General features: G+C 39.5%; 1 protein-coding gene across 3 annotated transcripts; it reads right to left on the minus strand.

The window, feature by feature from the left end:
* Positions 1–210: 210 nt before the first annotated feature.
* Positions 211–27,103, minus strand: stim1a (stromal interaction molecule 1a). Of its 3 annotated transcripts, XM_062419080.1 has the most exons (14): positions 26,985–27,103; positions 26,086–26,218; positions 21,351–21,481; positions 18,777–18,891; positions 17,539–17,650; positions 17,091–17,206; positions 13,770–13,947; positions 7,739–7,916; positions 6,790–6,957; positions 6,371–6,471; positions 5,989–6,221; positions 5,001–5,081; positions 3,658–4,075; positions 211–3,334 (listed from the first exon to the last, which is right to left on the minus strand). In XM_062419080.1, the coding sequence occupies exons 2-14, from the start codon at positions 26,204–26,206 to the stop codon at positions 2,824–2,826; spliced, it is 2,463 nt and encodes an 820-aa protein (XP_062275064.1). In that variant the 5' UTR covers positions 26,207–26,218; positions 26,985–27,103; the 3' UTR covers positions 211–2,823. The 3 variants fall into 3 exon arrangements, with proteins under 3 accessions (XP_062275064.1, XP_062275063.1, XP_062275062.1); XM_062419079.1 differs by lacking the exon at positions 5,001–5,081 and having other exon boundaries at positions 4,012–4,075; XM_062419078.1 differs by lacking the exon at positions 5,001–5,081.
* Positions 27,104–27,123: the final 20 nt, after the last annotated feature.

Here is a 27,123-nt window from a genome sequence, read left to right on the forward strand (position 1 = left end):
CATACCAATTCACGACACTTGACATAAAAGGTTAACTAATTTATTTGACCTGTTCTGTTTAGCTTCAACATTTACATATATTAATAATAATACACTGCCATCTTTGAGAAATTATATTTAAAAAGAGACAATTGTATATTTCAGCAGACGTGAAAGGTTGTGCAGCATGTATGGGGTGTAATGTCTGCTGTATGACAAATCAGCTCATCCTTCATTCAAAATAGTTTATTGCTATCATGCAGGAGTGCCATAAAAGTCTAGACCATCACAGAAGATGCAAAATTATCATTTTCTCTGTACAAATATACTGTATGTATTCATAAATAGAAGCTCAAAATGAAGAAAAAGAAAAGTAGGGTTGGGAGTCAAATGCTTAAGCTGATCCACTCTTCTAACCCAATATAGGTTTTGTTACAGCAGTTGACATGCATCAACATTACAGTGCATTATACTGGGAGCAGACAGACACATACATACACACACACACGCACACACTCAGATGGAATAGTCCATTTACAGCTGTCGTGCAAAAAGAGTACAAATGACACTTTAAAAAAGTACCAGTAGGAAATTGAGTTTTTTTTTTTTTGTAGCTGGTTTCTAAACTAAATATTTAAACATGTCTTATACATCCAAACCACCTGTTACATTATGAGGATGGGGGAGGCCGGCTGTGTCTCTTGCAGCACTTTTTGGTTGTTTATTAATCAGGAGCACCCTAAGTGTACCATTCCTACTACTTTATCTTCTACAACTACTGATGCATAGTTCTGTGCTCATACAAAGTAATCAGTATAGTTAAACTGGCACAATGTTCTTTGTTGTGATAATCTGAGGACAGTACTTATCTGCAACAAATGTAAACATAGGATAACTTTTTAGACAACTTTGTAACTTGAATCTTATATTCTGTTTTAGGGTTACTCTGTAACATCCGTGCAGGGACTACATATGAAAAATAGCCTCTTGGCTAATTTTGCTGCATTTACAGTGACATTTATTATTCTGCACTGTCCCTGTTAAATAAACCAACAAATAAATAAGATAAATAAAACATACTTTAGACAATACTTGTTACAGACACAATACCCCTTTGACATTCAGGATTTAAGCTCAAGACATACAGTACTGTATATACTGTATATATCTTGGTGGGTTTGTGTTCTGTGTAAAAGGGTCTCAAAGGGCCGAACACACTACCAATACAAAGGCCTCTGACAGTAATAGTGATTTGGCACTTTGAAGTGATTCTTGGTCTTCTGCTTTCACAACTTATTGATCTAAATCTTCCATAAAAGCTAATTTACAAATTGGTTATTTTTAAAAATTATTTTTTACACCGAGCAAATGATTTTGCTGTGTAACTATAGCCCTTTCCAGCACCCATTCCTTGCTGACAGATTGTAGTTGCTGTGAAGTTTTCATCGACCAACTACATAATAATTAAAACAGAAACAATAAAACAGAAATTCAAAAAGAAGCCTGCAGTCGAAATCCAAGCTGCACTCACACCCTTTTCACTGATTAACAATCAGTGTAAAACATTGGATCCCCTTTATCTTGTGAGGGGATGATTGTCAAAATCAAAATCAAAAAAATCAAAAAATCTTTAATATTACAACTTAAACGTATTGTGTTAAGTTGTTTTAAATGTACCCAGATACAAGTCTCTGAGTCGGGTATTTTGAGTTTTGTAACATTTATTGTTTTGGAAGTGATATTTTTGGTAACATTTCTGCCCTGTGATGAGAAAGTATCTACCGTACATCTAAGCCGAACATTTTAGCACTTGTTCATCCCCTGTTCTGGTGAGGATAACGGGATACGTAAATCTAAAAATGAATCAGTGGTTAAGTTTGTTTCATAGCTGGAAATTTAAGCAAAGCACTTCTCTCTCTCTCACACTCCCATGCACACATGCACTCAATCGTAGATACTAAAGACAAAGCAGAAGGTCTAATGTTGCAATTTGATGGTCCATTTGTAACTTTGCAGGAAGATTTCCTTCTTGTTCAACTCCCTTTGTCTACAAGATGATTTCATTCAGATGTTGGATATGCTCGAAAGGGTGCAAATTTAACTTTTTTTAAAAGTTTTTTTTCTCCTCTTTACTTCTGGGGAGTCTGAATAAATCTCACCCAGTATATACTGTGCCCAAAATCACAATTTTTAAGAAATAAAAACTAGTCACTGTCTTTCTGGTCCTAGCTTACTCCTGCTTGTCTTTTTATGGATCCCAAAATGTGCCATTTGCTTTGCTGAGGCAAATACGACAAAAAAGACAGAAAAACTTGTCACCACCGATATAAACGATGCAGTCAGTGAAAAAAACAAAAAGGAGTGCGCATTCACTTTGGATTTGTAGGCAAGTGGCTAAGTAGTAATAAAAGAAACATCAAGTTGTTGTCTAAGCAGGTTAACAACAAGAACCAAGCAAACACTAAGAGCATTAGAGTATCAGTCAAACAAAAGTGAAGACATGCAAAATGTTATAGATTGTAGAACAAGAAAGAAAAACCAACTGGGAGACACATTTCCCTTTGAGACTGGCACAATTTTCCTGCAGAATAAATAATACTTTACATTCCAATATACAAACCTACCCATTCCCCACATATTCAAGATTGACCGAATAAGCAGATAAAACTGAAAAGCTGGTTGCTCCCACAGTTTCTAAGAGTAGGCATCGTACCTACAAAAAGATGCAACGGCAACAAATTGTGCCATCATTAGACCTTTAAAGAACCCCCCCAAAAAGACTTTTTTGTTTCAAAAACAGACCAGAGGAATACAGTCAAACAGATTTGATAGTTCATATAGCCCTTATTTCCTCTGTTTCTTGAAGATCTTGAAGGTGTGTTTCTTGCGGCTGGCAGTGGAATCTGTGTCTTCTCCTGTTGAGCCACTGTCCTCCTCCAGTGGACTCTTCTTCGAGGACAGCTGTGGGATGCGGGTGTTGCCCTTTGCCCCCCCGGCGCCTGGTTGACCCCCTGTAGGTGACGGTGTGTCAGGTTCAGTGGAGTTGGGGCTGAGGGAGCGTGACGACTCTGACAGGCTGTTCATCTCTCCCATGCTAGGTGTCTTCTCCATGCCGTACACCTTCTTCATGAGTATGGGGCTTTCGGGGACAGGCTCTGCAAGACCGCCTTCATGAACGCGGTTCCCTCCATTTGGAGTGTGAGCATGCAGTGAGACGGTGTCATCAGCGCGGCCGGACAGGCCGTGCATGAGAGAGGTGGGCTTGATTAGGTGGCCTTTGGAGCTGTAAGCAGATAGCCGATCACCAACTTGGGAGAGGGACAGGGAAGAGTCGGAGTCAGAGCGATTTAGGTCCCTGCGGGGGAAAAAAACACAAGTTAAATGAAATAAGAAAAACTGACATTAACAGTTTAAAGTTGAAGCCTTGCATGCCGGGGTTTATCTACACTATGCCTGCGAAGCCATGGACATACTGGGCACAGCCTGGACATTGGAACTCCACACTTGTTAGTGTTGCAGGCAAAGAATACCAGGAACACTAAGGCAGGTTGAGGAAAGAGTAAATGCAATGATATGAAAGCAAAATGAAAAAACGAAAAGTGAAAACAGCAGCTGGTGAATAAAAACACCCACGCACATGCGATGTGTGTGGAGAACTGAAATAGAGTAGACGGGTACCCGAAGCTGCCGCTGCATAAGTCTTTGGAGACATCTGAGAAGGTGAAATCAGGAATGGGGTCCATGGGCTGGAAAGTAGTGTGATATATATGGGAGGAATGAGGGCCTAGAGTGCCACCCACAGAGCTAGGTAAGCAGGAGGAGGAAGAGGACAACGAAGACAGGGACTGAGGATTTGGGTTTGAGGTAAACATGATGGAGGGGTGAGACACAGCAGAGGACAAAGAAGGCTGAGGGAGACTCTCGAGATGCCCAAATGAGTGGCTGCGCGACTCTCTGAAGATAGCCCTAGATCTGGATGGGTATGGGGTTCCCTCTCCCTGCTGCCCTGCCAAGGGGCAACTCTCTACCAACCTCTGGGAGCCCATGGCCAGCTGAGGGTCAATGTGGCGTTGGCGCAGGGACATCATACTGGGAGCTGTGGGCACAAAACAACAGCATTATCATCAGCCACTCATGAAATAAAGTCTGACGGACAGGATTGTAAGGGGAGACCAATTGGGAGATCAGTGGAAAGATAAAAGTAAAAAGGATTGAAGTACTGGCTGCAAAATGTACTAAAAGAATCTGTCCTCATTTAGAGTGTTCTATTTATCATAAATATTGGACTAGAAATACTGTACACACAAGCAGGATTTTAAAAAGGTTTCAACACAGAGCTAATCTTAACAATTTATACTGTCATGTAGTGTAATCTTACAAGGTGAAAATTTCAATCTAAAGAGTAGCTAGTAACTATAGCTGTGTGATAAATTTAATGTAGTAAAAAGTACAATATTTCCCTCTGAAATGTAGTGAAGTAACAGAAGTACAGTACAAGCGCCTCAAAATAATATTTAAGTACAATACTTCAGTATATGTACTTAGTTACATTCCACCACTGAACTAGAGCAATATTAGGTTTCAAAGATATAGCCCTTTTTATTTTACTTTTGTGCTGAAAAATATAATCCCACCTCTTCTGTTTTATCTTTCCTCACTGCAAGGGAAAACAACATTAAACAAAAGGAGATAACAGTGACCATAATTAGGGGATTATGAAAGGAAGTGCCCATTTACGGTAAGGTTGAGTGACATCTCACTATGGGAAGAAAGCAGGAGTGCACTGGGTGGTGACAAGGTTAAGAATAGGGAGTAAACGTGGCAAGCAAGTGACTAAGGCAAGGTCATGGGTGTATTTAGATGAACACAGCATGGAGTAGTTTCTCCTTTTGTCAGCTGTTTCCATCTACAGTCTACTGTCCAATTACAAATGATTACAGCTCTGTGTGAGTTCGAGCCAAGGGAGGAGGACAGGGATGTCAGGTTCGAGGGCAGAACTGGTGCATGAATAAATGGCCAACCAGGATATTTCCACATGGGTTGATAGTCTGAACAGACGGACCACAGGTCACTGGCTCGTCGTTCCAACAGTCGGGTGCCATCTGTAGTTAAGCCAATGACACAGCAGTGGGGACCAAATTCAACAAAAAGTGGTGGAGGGAGAGAGGGGAGTGAGATAAGGAGTGCAGTTAATGTTAATTAAAAGACGTACTCACTATCGCAGTCGCAAAGGGATTCTGGAGTACAACTTTCGCCTGCAAACCTTCTACGTGTAAAGTTCTGCCATAATAATAAGTCAAATATAGACATGGTTACAGTGTAGTATGGTCACCTGACTTGTATAGGTTTTCTTGATCAGATAATGATGTCAAATGTGTATTTTGCTCAAGATAAATGCAGCAATTTTTCTACAAAGAGATTATGTTGTCACATCTAAATGTCATCCTTTCTATAGGGAGGTTACTGGGCACTGACTGCATGTTATATTTCTACTTTTGTTGCAGCTGTTTGACCAAGAGTAGATTGAAAAGATGATGTAGCACATATTAGGACACAACCACTACAAATAGGTCAGCACAAAAACGTGTTCTCATTAAGAAGTATATTTCTTTTTCGACAGTTCAATATCCAGAGGGAAGTCACAGGAGTCCTCATTCTCCATAACTGACTGTGAGTCAAGTAAACACTTTGATCCAAAATGAAAAACAATTAACAAAAAAAAGGCATTCATGTGGAATTGTTTGTAAAAGAACAAGACAATTATATGAATTTACATGGTACATATTATACAAATGCAAAACAACACTCATTCGGTCGTAGACATGAGACCCTCACTACCTCCATCACGAAGGAGGCCATAAGGACAAATTCAGGTAATTGTGGCGCAAACAAAAGGTCCAAATTCTCATGTGGACTGATTTTTGGATTTCCCCAGCAGGGTCTTGGAGTGTTTAGGGGTTCGTTTGCCACTAGCCACAGAAGGGCCGACAGATTCGGTTGAACTCTTACATTGCAGAGTTCCAGGCATGATGTCCTCATCCATGTCGTCCATGTCGTCGGACATGATGAAGTGCTGAGGTGTTGCAGCTCTGCCGCCCATGAAGGTGGGGTCGAGGTTGAGGGATGAGGCCAGAGAAGGAAGGCCTGGGTTGTTGACGATGGTAAAACCTGTGAGGATCTCTATCTGCTGCCAGCGATGCAGCCTCTCTCGCAGAGCAGCGGTCACCTCGCCCAGGGCTTGTCTATGACAGATGAGGTGAGGAAGCAGAGAGAAGATTATTAATTACTACTGTGTGCCAAGGCTAAATCGCAGTTTTCCAAATGAATATACTGCTTGGACAAGATTTCTAAAATTCAATAAAATATTTAAGCCTTAATATTTCTCACATACTTTGCTGCCAGAATTTTGTGGTCCACATCATCCAGGGAGGAGCTGTGAGCCACATGGAAAGTCCCAAAGAGAGTGTTCCTCTTTTTCTTGATCTTCTCCGCCTGTGGACACCAAACACCAAATATTACATTACTTATGTACTATGTTAAATATCATCTTATTCCCAGGTACAACAGTTCAGTGTTAAATGGGACTTCTGTTCTGGAAGCTCCTATTTGTCAATTTACCTATAAAAGCCATACATCCTCTGAATGCACTGGGTATCTTATTTGTGGTGGATAAGTTTTAAGAGGCTTTGATTATCCTAGAGCTCACAATAGGTAATTTTATACAGTGAGGTCAAGTATCAAAAAATGGTTTCACTACAATAAAATGGCTACTGTGGGGACTAAAATCATCACATGTGAATACATGCTTACCCCTTCTTTGGCCACCAGGAGCTGCCGTTCAGCATTTTGCTTCTTGATGTTGTAGTACTGCACCTCCACCTCATGTGTGAGCTGCAGCCACTTCTGGAGAGACTCTGGTGGTGACCAACTGCTCCGTGACTCCAGTTCCTTCTCTGCTTTCTTCAGTGCCATGCGAACCTACAACAAATGTCAAACATTAGGTGAACAATTTACACGTAACGCTTGGTATGATCTAGCAGCATTTTATTGGCAAAATGTCTTTGCGTTTTCTGAAAAAATAGGATAACTGCAAGGGTTCTGTGAAATTCTGTGATTAAAGTGAAAATATCAATACCTAAATTGAATATAAAATATATGTCCTACATTCTGAAAATTCGAAATAAACAACGGTCACAACATTTTACATATGCAAAGAACTGACGCACCTCAACTTCCAATAAGGAAACTTTGATTGCACAGGTGTTCCTAATAAAGTGCTCGGGGAGCGTATATTCCAAAACCCTGATACCTTTGAAACATGTTTATAGTTATGGACCGAAGAATCCAGGGATGGGGTTCGGTGCACTTGTCACCATATACAGGAGTGCAAGTGAGTGTTGCGTGGGCCACCTCTCAGATGTGTTATGTTAAATGTGAACAATCTTTATGTTTCCAATTTATCACTGCGTTTCTGAATGAAAAAAAGCACTGTGACACAAGTGTCTGATCTAGATCACTGTGATAGTCCTTCAAACAAATACTCCTATGTGTTTTGCTTACTTGTGTGGGCTGTGCTCTGCTGTTCCTGCCAAATTCTTAATGGACAAAGCCTTTAGTGGGTGTATTTATACTACAGGCAGTGTGAATCTGATAAACCTAAACATACTGTGCAGATACCACTTAAGAAGTAAATAAACCACTATTCACTCAATTTCAGTATCTATGTTTAAACCACATTCATTACTGTACAGTATAGTACCTGTTCCAGCTCTTCTTCGGCATACTTTTGCCGACTGAGTTCATTCTCTGTGCCCTCACGCAGCTCCCTTAGTCGCTGGGCCTCCTGCTTGGCTGCGTTGATCTCATCCCTCAGCTTCTGCTCCAGGTTCACCTTCTCCACCTCTACTGTGCGGTGCTCCTCCTGGGCGATCTGCAGCCTGAAGACAAGAAGAGTGACAAGTTTGTCAAGAGATTGTAAAAATGCAAAGCACCAGTAGCTGCTGGATAAGGTCAAACTACAGAAAAGTAGCATAGTAGGTGTACGTTTCTTTTCCTGAGGCCAGACATGACACGTAAGCATGTGAGTATCATGTATGTATGGAATGCAGGACTTGCATCAGCTGTGCATCACCGGAAACAATGGCTAGCATGTAGACAGCAAAGAGGCACAATCAGCTGCTAGGCAGCTCACAATAAAATGACATCAGAGGAAGCCAAGCCAAGAACGACAACAGCTGTCAGCGTGCAATTTTAGAACAGTACAGTGTGATACCCATGTCCCTGTAGTATCCAGAACATATGTGTTGGGTTGTATGTGGGATATTTTTAGACAACCCTATTTTTTTTTTTTTTAAAAGGGTACTTTCAGAAGGCTTGTCACCCATGACATAATTATTTGTGCTTAGACACACAGACACAAATGTCAGTTTAGGATGTCTGTCAAAATACCCTAATCCTGACCCAGTTAATCACAGTAATGAAGTCTTAATTGGTTAGGGTTAGCATTACAGTGTGACTAAACAAAAACAAAACTCAATTCTATCTTTAGATTTTAAACATTTTTCTTTCATATTATAGCAGCAGGTTATAGCATATTTCATTCACTAGGGGGCAGCACTCTCCTCCTAAACTCAACAACAGAGGGAGTACAGAAGCACAAAGAAATGAAAGGTGATCTCGTCTGCTAGCCATGGAAAATGTGGGAGGTGGGCGGTCCTGCTAATGCTTCCAACCCTGACCTCTGCCATTCTCTAGCTAAGATTTGAAAGCACTGGCAGAGCTACAATGGCCAGAGAGAAGACGCCAAATGCTGTTTAAACTGACCTGCATTGCAGTGGCTCTCAGGACGCAGACACAGTGTCTCTACAGCCTTTGCAGGAGAAGGTAACTAATAACCCAAAAGTCTTCTAATAATATTATATTTGTGTTTATCCACCTAACAAGTAACATAAGATGTTTGTGGAAATAAATCTAACATATTAATTCCAAATACATGCAATGTTGTTGTCCTTGTTGCTAGTCATTTTCCAAGATGTCTGTCTGTACACCACACCCCAATCCAAATGTGGATGAATCAGTACTAGAGCTGACATGTTAAGCAGCCATGCTTAACACCATCTCCCACCAGAGAGGCAGAGGTTGGGTCAAGCGGCGTTGTAAAAGGCACACAGGAAATCCAGCTTCAGTCACAGCCTCCTCCCACTGTCTCCCAACAGGGAAGCCATGGCTGGGCCAGGCTACTTGATACCACCACAGGATCTGCTTGAAGGTATGGAAAGAGAGCAGCTGGCAGCAGGGATCAGGAAGAAAGGCACAGCAACAGACAGAGGACATGCCTCTCTCTCTCCCTCAGCTCAAAAAACATGTACTGTAGGAGATGTAAGTCTCTTCTAGTCTAATAACACTGACCTACAAGACAAGACATACTTACAATATCACTACATACAGTTGGTGCTTGGCTGTCCACACTGCAACACATACAATGTGTAATAAAAATTGTGAAAACTCCTTTGATTATAAATACAAAGGCCACAAATCTCCAGTATAATAAAAGAGTGATGAAAAGTGAATCATGATGCTTTCTGGAACAAATTCTCCTTTTGAGAAACAGGCAAAACTAAAAAGCAGGAACAAGACAATTGTTTTGCTGGTTCTTTCTCAGAGCATTCACCAACCACAGATTAGATTAAAATCCAGTTGCTCAACACCATTGAATTGCAGCAGAGACATTACACCGTAAAACTGAATAAACCACAACTTTGGGATATGAGGAAACAATGCCATTCGTTGAACTGATTAAGGTGCTGTATGTGATGCATCACAGCATACAATCAGCTATGGTTAGTTCACTGATTACTGTCTGTACTTGTTGACCTTTACAGTTTACTAAAGGATTGCTTGTTTGATCTACAGCAGAGAATTAAGTATAAGCAATTAGCTTAGCTAAAGAGAAATGTCACATCCCACTTCAAATTTGGCACTGACAGGTGTGTTATCACAACTGATCAAAGTTTAAAGCCACAGAGGCAACAAACTGACCTGGAAGTCAATAAGAGGGACAGAGTGTAACCTCACTGGTTTGTCCCCACTGGAGCAGCGAATGGCTCTTTGGATCGGGATTCAGCAAACAAATCCTACAAAAACACTTCCCACTCCCTTATTGTACTAGTGCAACAAAGAAATGCACATGCAACGCCTCATGTATGTTATAGGGAAGTGCACACAGACATAAGCCATGGATGAGATGCCACAGAGCTGAACGAAGAGGCGTAACAGAAAACAATCTGAACAGAAAATAAAGACTCCAATCTCAGTTCAGTTACTGAAACTTAAGTCCAGTCTTTTCTGCTGTTCAATCAGAGCATGCCGTCTCATGTTGCAAAAACATGTCACCCAAATAGCCAGCTGATACAAAGAGCGACTCATAAGGGTAATGAGGGTAGTAAAATAGTTTTGACGCCTACAACAGCTCATCTATCCCTGTTCAATGTCCCCAAGCATCAAGTGAGGAATGTTTACAGTCATGTGGTCATGCCGGTCACGGATCCTTTACTCTGGACAGTGAGTTTCAATTGAGCACACTTTCCATTTTGGCCTTTCAATGAGTTTTCCTTTACTACCAAACTCGGGTCAAATTCAACTTTGTACATAACATATACATTACAATGCATTGCTATGTATTTGAGACCTAGTGCAATACCACTACAGTGAAGGCAGCTCACTTTTGAACAGTGCCTTTTCATGTTAAGTTTTGCAAATCAGCAGAACATCAATTTCATTTAATGGTGACTTGCATCTTGGTTGTTTGACAGTCTGTAAAAAAGTGAGCTGACCTGTGTATGGCATGAAGCTGTGTCTGAGTATCCTTTAAAGGCATAAGTAGAGCCAGTGCACACTCAAAAGCACAATCCCAGCATTCCTTGAAGTATTTACTGGACCAAAATAGTTTGATTTTTCTTAAGCTTCAACTATTAATGATACTGCTGATTGCTAACATGCATTTTAATCCCTTTGAAATACTTCATTTTAGTGCATCTCTTTTAAAGCGCACCGGATGTGAGCATGATATATGCATGTATAGCAACATCTGCTATACTTCAGACACATGCTGTACGCATCCATTTGAAACACCAGCCCACATGATTTGTTGAACAATGATGCTTTGTTTATTTCATGTTTATTTGTATAGGGATATATAGCATGAACTAATGGCCATATGCCACAGCATTTGTAGCATAAACTACTTTGTAATGCCTGTTCCTCTTCTACACTACAGTCCGATACAGAGTCAGTATTACTATCTGTATTATTGCCACCGATACTGTTTACTTGTGATGCTGCTGATGATTTACACCTGAAATTCTAAGTATTTTTAAATAAAACTGGTTAACATCTCAGTCAATTGCACTGGTTAATATAGAAATCCCCAGTGAAGACTCTGAATGAAACACTTTGCATTCAACCTTCATTTCATAGATTATGAAATCTTTAAAATCCAGTCTTTTGGGGATTGACTCATCATAACTGCATCGACCTGTAATTTCATGGTTATGCTTGAGCGCCAGGCCAAATCCTGATGATTCCCACGCTCTACGAAACTGTGACATGAAGCCGCATTTGTTACTGTACTTAGCAACTATGTGTTGTTTATATGTTGGCTATGTGTGAAACACCACTTGTTCTGTATACGTGTCACTTGCTTTGATCACCATTGCTCAAACCAAAGGCGCAAAGTCTGTTATAGACCAGCGACCACCCCAAACCCTCTTCTGTATTTGCTTAATTTTTCCATTTTAAAAGTCTGCATGGAAATGTTATTTAAAGAGCATCCTTTCTGAAGGTGCTGCACTAAATGTTAAACAGCAATGCAATTGTTGCATTTTGAAGTTAGCCTCTATTCAATTCAAATGTATTTATACAGCACCAAATCACAACAAAAGTTATCTCAAGGCACTTCTCACATAGGACAGGTCTAGACCATACTCCTTAATTTAATTTAAAAGGACTTAACATTCCCCAATGAGCAAGCAATTGGTGACAGCAGCAAGGAAAAACTCCTCTTTAAGGGGAAGAAACCTCAAGCAGAACCGGGCCCTAGGTGGGCGGCCATCTACCTTGACTGGTTGGGGTGAGAGAGAAAAGGAAGCAATGAGAGTGAGCAAAGCTGAGTTAAAAGGCAAATGATCAAGTCAGTTGTTGGAGCTTTCAACCAAAATGTGGTCTTAGCTAGAAAGAAAGGACAGCCCTAAATTGGGAAGTTGTACAGAGACATCAAACTGGCTTGAATACCAGCGGGTCAGAGAGCACATTGACTCTCATGTTGATGAAACTCAACACTCTGATTAACAGTTCACCAGGTGTTTGTTATATTTTCTTGTTTCAGTCATTTAATTTAGATTTTGCAAGTAGAGCCATTTGTCTAAAGGGACAGACAGTTGTATGTAAGTAATGTATGGATTAAAAACCACAACAGTGTTTCCCCTATATTCATTCTGCTGTTACCAAATTATGAGCACTGCTCCTAAAATTTCACACACACATCATTAATATCAAAAGGGTCATTAATGATTATCATTCACACACTGTACAAGCACAAAAACACCCTATGTTATGGTGGAATTTTTTTGAGTCATCTACTAGTGCATCAAATCCTATAATCCCCCCTCTCCTCATTTGTCAAAGGACAAATGCCGTGAAGGGTACCGTTATAAGAGTAGCGTAGCTTTAAGGCAGTGCATAATGCGTGTGGTTGAGCAAGTAGAGCGAGCTGCAGAGAAGTGACTTGCGAGAGTGTGAGGGGAGCAGAGGAAAAGATTAGCAGTAAACTATCAATCTGGCAGTAAATGTACAGCAGAGGCCACAGTGTGTCAGGTAATAAATGCTGCAGTTTCTCAAGACCAAGAAAAATGCAGGAAAAGTGAAGGGCGTTATCCCCCAAAGTTAGCGACAATTGTTTAGACTTACTTGAACAGGCTCACTTAAGGTGGACTGACCTTTAAAGTGGACCAGCTATTCTCATTTTAGTTTCAATCTCAGTCGCTCCTACTGTATACAGAGAACGGAGAATTGTTTCGCTACCGAGTCTATCCAAAAGGCAGTCAGAAACACTGCACTATATGCAAATACTTAACAATCAAGTACACCTTATCTGCATAGTAAAATCATTCCGACTGACAGGATTTCCTGCAGGCTGCTTCCTTTGAATTAATGCCTCTTATTCAGCAGAAATGCACATTTATGAAGCCTTAACCTTGAGGGAAAAATGAACAAGGGCCTTATTTTGCACACTTGCCTTGTATCTAATGAGTGAGGCTGTTGTTGAGATTGTAATCTGGCTACTGAACTCTTAACAAAAAACAAAATGCTATCAGAATGAGCTCAGCTGATAGTAATTGCTCAATCAGTCTTCCACATTTTAAATTCACTTGATCAGCAGAAAGTTTGTTTGGAGATGGTAGGGGCCTGAATGGGTTTTCCTCATTGAGTAAATGCTAGAGGCTAACCACTCAAAAGTCAGTGAAGTAGGAATATGTGAGGAGTTACTGTGAGTAAATGTTAGACGCTAGATAAGGTTAGTTTTAAATCAGTTTAAGGTAGCGTTTAAGATCTGTCATGGTGAGTATAAATGTATTTGATGTACAAAAGATTTAATGTGAAGAAAAATAAGAATGCGGGTCCACATTTACTGGTGTGTACTCTGTGGAGATGTAAAACAGATGGTCTGAGTGCACCATATAGTGCTTGTAGAAAATAAGACGGTTTATTGTGTGGGTGGTGGGAAAAACCCTCACTTCTGTTGTAGGTCATGCAGACTCTGCTCTGCTCTCTGCAGGCCTTCCAGGTCTTTCATCATCTTCTTCATGTGGTCTTTGGAGTAGCGGTTCTGGATGTAGGCAAACCAGCAGCCACCCATTCCAATGACTATTGACACAACCAACATGAAGTCCTTCAAGTGGTTATGTCTGTTCACTGGGAAAAACAGAAAAGAAGAAGGGGTGCATTTCAGCAAGACACTTTTATAGGAAATGAACAAGCTTTACATGGAAGTGGTTTGAAGGTTGGTCTTAAATGTAGGCTACATAGTCATACGGTATTGTGTGGTGGAGTGACACAAATAGAAAACTCAGTAGCACAAGTTCAGGTTGCGTTGAGAGGGGGCTACTGCAAAAGACCATGACAAAGACAGCTTAACCTATATCAGTCTGGTAACTGGTGCTAAAAAACAACATGCACAGAAAACCAAAACAATTGCAACCGTAAGATTTTGTTTCACATGAGTGGCTAACAATCAAATCGAGACTCCCATTCCTCTGATCAGCTATTAGTTAGTTAGTATATTACAGCTGAAAGGTAATAATGGTTATTAACAATCGAAGCATTGGGCACGCAGGTGGTCAAGTGCTTAAGAGCGAATGCCATATACGCAGCGGACCTCGGTACGAGTCCCAGCCGGCAGACCTTTCTGCATGTCACACTCCCCTCTCTCCCGTAATTTCATGTCTCTACTGTCAAAACAAACTACTGTTCTACAAAACAAAACAATCACAGCATCTAGAAATCAACTATCCCATTTTAAAGTACTCTCAGATCAGATTGAGATCATCTTTCAAACAAGATATGTTTTTACAAAAACCTTCTTAAAATTCAAACCAGAAGCAATCAATGACTTGATATGATTTGATTGTCATCTGGTAAGTCAGAGTAGCATTATCATGCAGCTGTTGACACACAGTCACTATGTTCTTGCAAAACCTGCAAAGAGGTACTGTGTTAGGAAAGAGATTTGAAAAAACTACTTCCTGAAATTGACACAGAAAGATTGAGAAAGATAAAAATCAAGGATAAAAGATGAAATTAGGACAAAAAGTCATCTCAATGCAAGCTTGACTCTCTTAAGATAAGATCAGGAAGGCATGCCACATAAAATATAGTTCATTTTAAAATGTTTTTGTACCTCTAGCTGCTATTGACAAAAAGCAAAGCAAAACCATACAATTATTTAAGACTTCATCCCATTTAGCCATTTCACACATCCCTATTCACATGAACCGCCTGCATGTGCACAGTAAAATAACACCACCAAGTCTCTAGCTTGTGTTAAATCACCGTCCAGAAGAGCTGTGTATATTCCTCTAGACTTGCTTAGAAAGTCCAGAACAAACAGAGGTTCATCAGAGTCAAGGACTGCCTTTAACAAAGCAAAGCTGCTAGAATCAGCAGAACAAACTGACTGAAAAAAATCTACAGGAGATCTAAGACCACAGCTCCTGTATTTTAATTCCTCTGAATATGTAAGAATAACACAGTAATTACACTACAGCTACAGTGATAGATTGCTACTGTTTAACCACCACGAGTATAACTCCCAAAAATTAGGTCACAATATTTAAGTGAGATGCATACTGATTAATTTGTTCTTGTGTCTGCATTATGACTGAGCACAGATGCTAAACAGAAACACTGGGCGTTGAGCGCCCCTATAACCTTTGTGGCATGTATGCAATTAAGGCAAAATATTCCCAAAACACAACTTTTATAAAAAAAATAGGGAAAGAAAGAAGCACTGTGCATTATCTCAGAGATAATTCCCTAATGCCAGACTATTCTACTGCAATTGCAACACCATCTGTCCTACGCAGGAAAACAGTTTTCTGTCATCGCCATTGTCTAGATTATGTAAATTGCCACATACATGAATACTACCCTCGCTGCTTTGAAAGAAAACCACCAAGAGAGCTTTGAGTGTATTTAATTAACCACATGACTGGAAATGTCTGGACCCCTATGCGTTTGTTTTTATTAAGCTTGTTCAATATATAATAAATGTCCACAGCATTAGGGTCAACCATTGTGGGATGTGTCTTAAAATGCTGCTGCTAAAGACTGTCAGTCAGCGGGACCTCCTGGCTTTGAGAGGCTGTCAAAGCCAGATTGCTCTCGCTAATGTCTTCCTTTGGGTGTGACTAACAAAACACGTCCACAGTGACACATGCCAGAGACACAGATCACTACACACCACTCCCCTGCTCAGTTTCTTTGCTGTGCTAATGTCTGCTCTCTAAGAAGGGTCATGTAATGGTTTCTATATGCTTCAATAATGATAAATAAGTCTGCTTTCATCAGCACTTCACTTTTTTTTTTAATGCATCTTAGTTGTGCTCCAGTAAAAAGAGGATCAACTTTCAGGATAAAGACGGCTCTGAGTGCCATTAATATTTTGTGTAGCTCAATATCTTTCACCTAATCCTTAAATTTTCCTGACTTTCCATGCTGAGTATTACAAAAACCATAAACATGCTTTTTAGTTTTTATTTTTAAAAGAGCATTTTGGCAGTCCATCTGTGAACATGTTTTTACAATGACAACACTCTAGTAGTGCCAAGAAGAATGAGACACACCCCATCCATTGTGATGCTAACATCCCCAAAAGGAGACAGAAAAACCAGAAAGATTAGAATCTGTAGCTACAGAATTGGAGCAGTGATACTAGAGAAGGAGAGAGAGCGAGGATGAGTGGTGTGTTTATTTGCCTCAATACGCAGAGAGGTGTGTCTGGAATACAGAGCAGCATCGTCTCATGTCCTCAAACCCCGAAACCAGTACAGGTAGTGACAGGATTTTATCTACATATCAAAACGTGGCCCAGTATATGAAAGTGAGAAGATAAGTGAGTGGGTAACTAACCTATTAATTGAATAAATAAAGCAAATAAAACCTGACCAGCATGCATCTCAGGGACAGTGGGCAGCATGTTGGTATGCTGTTAATAATTCATTTTTAATTAATAATTTTTTCAGTGCAAAATAATAAATTATCATACATGGTTAACTTAGCTTAGTTTTAAACACACATGATTAGTTTGATTTATTTCTGATGAGCAGTTTTATACAACTGAAGAGATTAGTTACAGAGCTTTTAGCAAGTCCCTGTTAAACCCAACACATTTACGTTACTCAGTGTTGGTTAATGTGCACTGTCCCCTATAAACAAGCTAACTAACATTGAACAAATTCCTAACACACAGAGAAACATAATATAGGGTAGAGGGTATAAATTAAGAGCTGCAACAGGAATTTATTAAAAAAAAAGAAAAAAAGGAATAGGTCACATACTCAGGGGCGCTCCAAACAGCACAGTGTCCAAAGCCTTGAGCTGCAACTTTTGCACGTGGCTGCGATCCAGGATTTTCAGAATAGAGAGTGTCAGAGTGGTGTTCTTTACAGCGAGCCTGAGACAGAACAGAGACACGGTCATTTGGCAACAAGGAAGAGAAGAAACAGGGTGTAATGCATTCCCAGGTATGTCTAATGCAACTCCATAACACATCTTATAAATCAAACCAGCTAATGTAGTCAGATCCACATATTGTAATATTTTCAGATTCACAGACTGGAACCCTTTCATAGAATTTAAAATGGGAACTAAAGCAGTTGCATAACATCCACTGAAGAACATGTTTCCTCATGAGTAAAAAAAGTCACTGTCTAGCAAAAAAAAAACACACACTTTTCTTCAGCTCTAGCAATGTTCACAGTCACTGCAAGTCATAATCTCCTGTACCTTGACATGGCACTTCCACTGAAGTTCATCTTGCGAAATGCATCCACATACTGAGGCAGTTCCACATAGGTGATGAGCCATTCCACCACCTCATCCACTGTCCAATTATATACTGAGGGGGGGGGGGGGGGAAACATACACAGTCAGATGGCTGGTTTAATTTTATTCCTCTGGTATCTGCAAAATTCAGGACTCATAAGGCTGGACAATTATCCTTATAGAAACTTATGGAAAGCCAGAGAAACCAGAAAGCATTGAACAGTGCAGCAAGTGTATCTTGACGTCTGTGAGTTGTAGTTCCTGTAGTCATAGATTAAAACCCAAATCTGCATCCAAATATGAAATATGATGAATGTTGTGAATATTATTTTAACAATTTATGATTGTTCCTTAAAACTGGGTGTCTGCGTATAAAAAGGTTAAAATCCCTACTGTTGAAACATCTTTAAATTAAAGTTGAAATCCCAATGTGCTGAAGAGCAGAGGCAAAACAACAATAAGGTATCCCATAGCATAACATACATGTGCACAGTAATAACTGAGGAAGGGAAATCCACTCCCTAGTGCCTGGCAAAAAGTCAACAGAGTGGGTTAATGTGGTGTTTTCTCCAGAAAAACAGTTTCCTGGCTCAAAACCTCCAGAGCTTTGTCAAGGAACTGCAATGCAGGGCAACTCAGTACGAAAAAGCAGCCAGGGGAAAGTGTGTGTTAAGACATGAGTGCCAAACACAGTACAACACATGAGCAGTGCTCTCAGAGTACACGATAGTCCAGCCAAACAGATAGGTAGAAGGAGGTGAGAGTGTGTTTGCTAATTTTATGTTGACAGATTCAATCATGCCGGTTTTGCCTGAGGCTGGAGTGGAAAAGTTAACTGCACTTTGCTTGACACACCACCTGATAAACAGCCTTGCACTTTCGATGGGCAAGTGAGAGGGTCAAAGAGAGGTAATGAGTGAACCGCTCTTTCACAGCCACAGAGAAAAACATGAACTCTAATTTAATGGCTATCTGAAACAATGCTGTCCCCTGTGACTAGAAAGCAATGTCACAAGGACTCTGTCATAAAAGAAAATAATTATCAGTCTGATATGAAGCAGTAAGAATTTGCAGCACGTATCATTGCAGAGCACAGTCTGCAAAATAAAACTCAAAATATACAACTCAAGACTCAAATACAGAAAAGATCTCAAAGAAAGGACTGATTGTGCAGCTGGCGTTGGCCTTCAAAGCAGTACCTTCAGAGCCTTTCCATGCGTTCCACAAGTCCTCCACACTGATGAACTGGTCATCCCCGTGGAAGCTGTTATGTTTGGCCTTGGGGTCATGGTAGTTTAGATCTTCTCTCAGGAACTGTAGGATGACAAGGATGTTTGAGTGCTTACACAGAACTTAGTTAACTTACTAAAAGCAGCAGGAAATGTGGGCACATGGCACAAACATACTGTATTTAGCACTGTAAATTAAAGTGTAATAAATATCATCAGATCCTGGTAAATGCCCGCATATTAAAAACACTACAGACACAGTGTGTGAGTAGGGGCTGGTTGAATGAAATGTATGAAATGGTAGAAGACAAAGATTACATTTTCAAATGGTTCTGGACATTTGCTGTTAACGGGTTTGGATTTATTGTGAACACCGTAAACTGTGACCTGTTTTACTACTGTGGTTTTTATGACACTCATAAAATAAGAAAATTAAATTCTTGTGGCTTATGAGTGCATTTCCTGCCCTCACTCTGAAATTAACATAAAGCACTAATAACGTATATGATGTGAAAAATTAGCAAGATTTTCCTCCAACTATTTAACAGCATAAAACAACACAAAACATCCTCCTCCTTTTTGTTAATAGTAACAGTAATTTACATTACTGCATGTGTACTGATCACTTAAAGCAAAATAATTTAAAAAATCCAATCTTTAAGAATCGCCTAACAAAAGCAAATCTTTGATAAAAGTCAGTGTGTTTAGACCTCTTTAAAACCATTGAAATTCTGACTCTCAGTCACTTGCTAATAACTAAACAGAGACTCAAGCAGTTGTGTGTCATCACAAGAGAAGACAAGTGCAGTGCAGTTGTTTCTCTCTGGAACAGCCACATGTGGGTTATGTGGGCTAATCAGCATGACTGATTAAAACCAAAGCTCATAGTGCAACAAACACCTGCACCACAAAAACAAAACAAAAAAACCCAGACAGGATGTCAATAATCTATGTAAAGATGGCAATGGTTGAGAGCCAATTTTAGTCAGTGACTGTTAATTTAAAAGGCAGATTTCATGAGCTATAGCCAATGAATTAACTCACTATCATGATGATCATTCCTGAAAGTAAGGTTCAATTAAGTTAAATGTATCTCTAATGTGAATGTTTTGTAGCTACTTTGGGGATTTTTTAACATTTTCAGCCGACAAACCATCATCTGATTGTACATATTCACAGCATTGAGGTTGACACAGAGAGAGATTTTGATAATTTAGCTGCCAAAAAATAATCAAATATTAAAGTGTTTCAGACTTTTTGATATCTACATTTATAATTGAGTGCCCAGTTTATTATCTGGCACTGTGTACCTAAATGTATGACTCCTTCCATTCTTTCCATCCCATTAACATTAGTGGTCAAATGCCCATCATGGGAACCACCTAACTAGTTGCCCACCATATTGTAGGCTAGCTCAGTCATCAGGTTGCCGCTTTTTAAAGACAAATCCTACACATCTTGCACTCCCACAAAAGCAGACTTATGCAACACAGATGGAGGACAGTAATAAGTCATCATGTTTTTCTTTCTTGATAGATTTGTGTGGGAGGATTTCACTACAGGATGGAGAGATGGTCTGCACTGCAGGTGAAATATCACACTCCTGAAAACATATTCAGTAGGAAATTAGCAGGACCTGTATAATGTAGCAAAGGCTCAAAGCTCATTTTCAAAAGCCGGATACAGACTTTGATCTTGGCCGTAAATAAATTAGCAGTCCTCTTTCTTTAATCATTATAACAGGAAGCTCGGCTATTGTTTTTAAGTGCTTAATAGTTTTGAGCTTTCTATTTCTCGGCTCAAAGCCACTACAGATACAAGTGCTGGCCGCACTGCACTTGATTTCATGCCTTAGGAGGTATTTGCACGCCAAGTGCCTCTTCTAAAAGCAGAGACGGCTTCAGGGATGACGATGCCTACTTTAGCCTGGCCTAAACCACATGTCACAGACTGAACCAGACCGACATGAGGTTCCAGAGGAGGCCTCTTCAAGGCCATAATATGTAGTTTAGACTGGGGATCCAGTTGTGAGATAAATTGACTATACAGTTGTAAACACACATGAGCTGTACCTGTAACTGTAAGCTCTTTATGCTGCCATTAAATGCACTTCACTGTCATAAAAATGTCTCTTCTTTTAAATACAAACCACATAGTGTATTCAAAGGTGAACCATTACTCTCTGTAACAGTGCGTCTGCACAAATGTGGCAACACCAATGTCCATGTCATGCCGGTTACAACCACTTTGTGTGAATTAGGTTAATTATTTGACAAACACTTCGGGAAAAGAGCACTGGAGCACTAACGAGGAAAATCCTCCAGGTACTCTGGAGTAGGTTAATGGCATTACAGGGCTATGATTAACTGACTGTCTTGAAAGTAAATCCGATGCCATGTCAGATAACAGAGGATTACAATAATGATACCTGTAAGCCTCTTCAGAATGACTTAACACCAGCTTTGTGACTTTACAAACCAGAAAACCGCCTTGGACGGAGCATCATCTCCTAGTGCATGATGAATTTTTAAGGCTGGTACTTACGCCGTCTGTCTCTACCACGTCAACGTTGCCGTTTGCGTCATCATCCATCTGCTTGTGGATACTACGGATCGCCTCGTAGCTGAGAATGGCATTTCCATCCTTGCATAGTGGCTCATCGATGCGACAAAAGTCTGGAGAAACAGAGTCATATCAATACAGTGTTAGGAGGAAATTCATGAACCAACACAGAATTGTCAGTATTAGTTTGGTGTCCTGGTGTTACTTTGAGAAACAACTGCCAAAACGGTAACAAAACATGAATGTGTCTTGAAATCTAGCAGTCTTGTAACCACAACTGGAATAATAGCAATTTGCAATTACAAGGAAATCCTTGACACAGTTCCTTCTGTTGCTACGTGATAAGACAAAAAAAAGAAAAAAGAAACTGAAAAGGAAGCTGAAGTTTTTATTTTTTGGAATTTCAGCATCAAACATGCAATTCTAGCTAAAGCATATTCTTTTAGTAATATTCAGTAATGTAATAACAAGTTAACATCAAGTTACTCACATACTTTCAGCTAAATGGTACAATAGATCTCATAACTTCCACTAATCCTATGATGGCTGAAGGTTTGTGGCTTTTAACCTTTTGTGCTTTTAGCATAATAGTTAGAATGCAAAGTTCCTGGTTGGACTGCCCTCACTAAAGCTCTCTCTCTCTCTCGCTAAGATAACTGAACTGCAAAATTCCTTGGCTGCAGAAGCCTTGTTTACATAAGGCCTTTCAGTAGATGTTACATAGAAGCAAGATACCATGACTGTCAGGCCTACTGTGTACACCAAAAAGAGGCCACGTCCCAAAGCAAATTACTGTTTAAATAATTATGACATTTTAATATTTACTTATCATTAATCAATATTTTACAATTCAGTTTCATTTCAGACGATGGCTTGGGTTTGTTAGTTTTAATTTGCTTTGTTTGTTTAAATGTGTATGTTTAGGGTTTTGACAGTCAGGTATCATTAACGTGTATGGATTTTTAATTTTTTTATTCAATGTGCAAGGCTACATAATTAAATGCAGATAATCAGACATTTCCATTTCCATGATAAATGATCATATAATTTGGCAATCTGTAAGTCATCTAGTGAAGCCTGTCTGTCCTCTGCGTTTCCTCTCCTTCCTGAGAGATTAGAAATCCTCTGCCATAGATCAAAGATAACGTTGCCACGCCCACTAAGAGGAAACCTTGTTTGGCATGTGCTGCAGACACTCAGGAGCTGTGTGAAAGGGCACGGCAAGCTACCTGTAGTACCACATAGTTTGACGTGACATGATCGAGTTCCCCCTGAAATTGTCAGAAGAGTTTTTTTACTTATATAATGCCCTATAAGTTTGACTAATACTTTATAACTTCTATGTTGCATGAATTATTTACCTGTAATCATGACCATAAAACAGGAAGGTGAGGTTTTAAAGAGGAAGCTTCCCTTGCTTACAACTATCAAAGCTTAGTTCCTGCTTTTCTTTACGTCATCTCCCGGAGATAGAATGCATCATTCATAAATAAAACATATTTGTTAACATAGGTAAAGGCACTAAGGTCACTCAGTATATTCTAAGGCTCTAAAGCTCAGTTTGTTGCTTACTATTGAAATCCAAATTGTCAAATCAATTAAATAAAATGTTGGATATAAAGTTTCTTATCGCAGCACTACAGATACTAGTTAATTCTTTGAAATCACTGTTTATTTTGGTTTAACACTTGGCTGAAATGTATTCCCAGAGAGGCATTGCCTTTCATGTTCATCCATAGTATGTAGGCAACAAAGTATGTAGGCAAAAATCAAACTCCCCCTTCATAAAAGCCCTAAACTCAGGTCTATATGAATCTGGTACTGCTCCAATCGATACTCCATCATTAATTACTACCACAGACACAATAGTGTATAATCAGCTCCAGGCATCAGGTTTGTGTGCCAGAATTAACAGTTTAAGGTACACTCCCACTGATTAACACATCACACTAATCTATGCTGTCTTTATTCCCAGAACCAAATGTTATGACAGGTTAGGCAAAACAGAGACAAAACAGAAAGCAAAACATGTCACAGATTGATCCCTACCACTGTATCTACGTGTATCTATCAACTGTTTTGCGTTTATTACTACTGCTCTACCACATGAAACCACTGAAGGAGAAGTAGCAAGGCACAACAGGAACTTCCGCAAGGTGAAAAAGATTTCAGCTTTCAGAGAACCGGCAAAACCGCATACCAAAAAAAAGCAATTACTCTTTCACCCACTCGCTCATTCACACTGACCATGGTTAACAAATAATGACAGATACCCGAGTGAAAGTCTACCACCTGCAACACTCTCAGACACCCAACCTGCCCCTTTTTTTCCTCATTTGGTTTGCAAACCTCCGGAGACACAAGATAAAGATATTTACATACCGGTCAGCCTGCCTTTTTTTTTTAAGAGCTCAAGTTACGCAAGTCATTCTCTGTGGCTGCATGTAGATTGAGAGCACACTCCATAACTTTCCCACTTCATAACTGCAGCGGTTTCAATGCTCTATCATCATTCAAAATACCTGTCAAGCTTTTGGGGAAAAAAACAACAACCAACTGTCAAGAATAAATTCTTTCCCACACTGTGGCCTCGTGGGACTCTTAAAGACATGTGACACACATCAGTAAAACTGTGCCTCAAGCACAAAATGTGCAACTTATGTCTCAAAGGTTTCCACATTTAAATCACACTCTTCAGCAGTACAAACACAAGATAACCACCACAGAATATACTACATCAATTATGTCAAGTTCAACATTTAAAATGTTAAACCAATACAAATTCATTAACTATTAAGAAAAAAAAGAAAAAAACAAAACTCAGTCATGGTGAATCATAAGTTATAACTGGCTCAAGTGGATTCAAGTTTCATAGTTAAAGATGGTTTGGTGGCTCAACATACGTCTGACAGAAACAACCACTGTCATCATTTATGTAAAATCACTTCACTGATTGTTGCAAGAGATTATGACAGTGATAAATAGGATCTTACGTAATACAATACATTTCATTTACACCAAGAATTTGTGAACAGTACACAGGCTGCATGTTGACCACTTCTGAAAACTTCTGTAATGTTAATAAAAAAAAGTATGAAGTATAATTCCCTGTAATTCTGTGGATTCAGTGATCTAACAACCAGGCCAACTTTTAATAAACCTGATTTACATAATTTAAGTGTAATGAAGAGAAACAATGTATGATTAAATGTATAGTCAAATAGCCCAAAAATGGACTACACAGCTGTTTATAATGCCATTAAATATACTTCACTGTAATAAATAAATACACACACACACGTGATGTTGATCACGTCTTCAAATGTCTTGTTTTGTCCTGACCAAAAGTCCACAACTTAAAAGAAAATTAGTTTACTGTGACAGAAAACCAAATAAAACAGAAAATATAGACCTTTGAGAAGCTGGAGTCTGTATTTTCTTTTTCTTAAAGAATGACTCCAAATGATTAATCAATTATCAAAATAGTCTGCAATCAATGTATTAATCAACTAACTGTTGCAGCTCTAAATTACGTAATTTATTGGAAATAAGTTTTACAACTTGACCATAACTCGGAATTAGACAGTACTTTAAGATCAATTACCTCCTGTTTGAGTGGGTGGCTTTATATTAGGTGGAGGACAAGCTTTAATCGAGAATGCTGGTCAGACTATTCTCAGCATTGCTACATTTAGTGCCTGCACAATCGCAAAAATGTGGCACGAACAGTAATACTCTAGCTGTCAATTTATATTGTGTGTCAGAATAGCTTGATAGATGGCTATAAATAAACCTACTACAAATTAAAGTCTATGTTCACAGTTTTTCCAAGTCTTGTCCTAAAACAACAGTCGGATGATCATTTAAATTTAATTCAATTCAATTTCATGTCCAAGTCACTAAATCTTCCATGTACACCTTACTCATTCTTATTAAAGAGGATTAGGGTTTGTGAACTATGCAGAGGGCCAATGCGAGCCCTGGTTCGAGGGAAAGTGGGTCTAGGAGGGTAGTGTGAAAAATTGGAAAATTGAAAATACCATCTCTCTCTTTTGTTTTACATCTGTAATTTGTTGTCTCACTTTTGAACCAATAAAACATTGTTAAAAAACAAAGTCAGGTGCCCATTTGAACACTGAAAGAGGTTTTATTCGCTGTAATCAATCCTCTTGTTCATACTGGCTATTAAAAGATCCCCTTCAAATGTGCTTTGCGTGTAAGTGATTGGGGGCCAAAATCCAGTGTGTGCACACACCATTTCAGTTTTGCGCAAATATGCATTTAAACATTTATCACAAGCTTATGTAAGGCTTCAGCAATATAAGCAGGTCATATCAAGTGGATACCTGCCACATTTATAGTCTTTTTATATCATGTTGAGCTGCGGTCGAAGTATAGTAACAAAAAGAGGGACATTGACAATAAAAAGACTGTAATGTTGAAAGATATCTGCTTTATTTTGACAAAAATGTATGTAATAAAGCTGGAGCTTCAATATTAGCCTCAGATAAACTTAAATACATTACAAAAAGGAGGCTTGTGGCTTGTTTTGTCCCCCGTCACTTACATCGTAGGAGCATTATGAGGGGATCTTCTAATCGTCAGTATGAGTAGGACTGATGATTATGGCAAGAAAAAACTATTTAAATGTTCATTTGGGGCACATGCCAGCTTTGAAAATGTGTGAACCCGTCCTTTAATGCCATTGCTGACTCACCTGATACTCCATTTTCAACAGTGTGGCTGTCTGGTGTAGGTGAACTTGGTTTGTCACTCCAACTTTCTCCAATGAGACACAAGCAAGATATCCATAAGGTTACTAATTTGTTGAAATCCATGACTGGTGTATGCTGGAGGGGGGGGAGGAAGAAGAAAATAGACACAAAATAAAAAAGAGCTTTAGAAATTCTGATGATTCCAGCATTACTCATAGTGTTTCGGACTGGCTCAAATCAATTAAACAGCGCTCATAATGAAAACAATGAAGCTGCTTTGTCTCTTGGGAAACATCTGACATCTTTGGCAAGAAGAGGCATCTCCCATCAATCGACTTCAAAACACACCAAGAAACATGGTCAGTTACATAAAGATCCCCTGCAGCAAATGCAGACACATGCTAGCCAGTTACTTCTCAGGTGAGCCTCTTCTTCCTCAATGAATCAACTGTTGCTAGCTTGCTATCACCTGGCTGAGACTATGGCAAACATTTAGAGTGACATTTTGGGACTTAAGCGTTTTTGTGAGGGGGATGCAAGTCTCTTTTTTTTTTGGGGGGGGGAATAAATAATACGATTATGAAAAGTAACAGCTGCCTGGTTCGTCTGCGCCTGGTGGTCTGACAAACCCACGGATAGCTAGCTTGAACATCTCAGCTAACTAGGAAATGAACTGAAATATAAAACAGAGAGGGAGTAACAATACAGACTCCCCATAAAAAAAAGTCACACTAACGCTTCCGTGTTTTTCCCTCCCAGTTATTTTACCTCGGTGTCGACTCACTGTATTGTCTCTACGGTCGGACATTAGCCAATGCTGACGTTTAGCTATCAATAAAGCTACTACAGCTGCGTTATAAATGACACGATGTGATGCTGAATAACAAATAAAACAAGTCACCTGTCATGTATCAGAGCCAGCAGATTTGGAGTTTCAGCTCTGAGTTAACATTGCAGCAGACGGGAGTTGAAGCACAGCGGACTCCACCTCCTGTGAAAGCTCTCGGTCTTTTCTGTCGACCGAGACTGAACCGAAAAAG

This window comes from Scomber scombrus, chromosome 5 (genome assembly GCF_963691925.1).
Source record: "Scomber scombrus chromosome 5, fScoSco1.1, whole genome shotgun sequence".
Classification (NCBI taxonomy): Eukaryota; Metazoa; Chordata; class Actinopteri; order Scombriformes; family Scombridae; genus Scomber; species Scomber scombrus.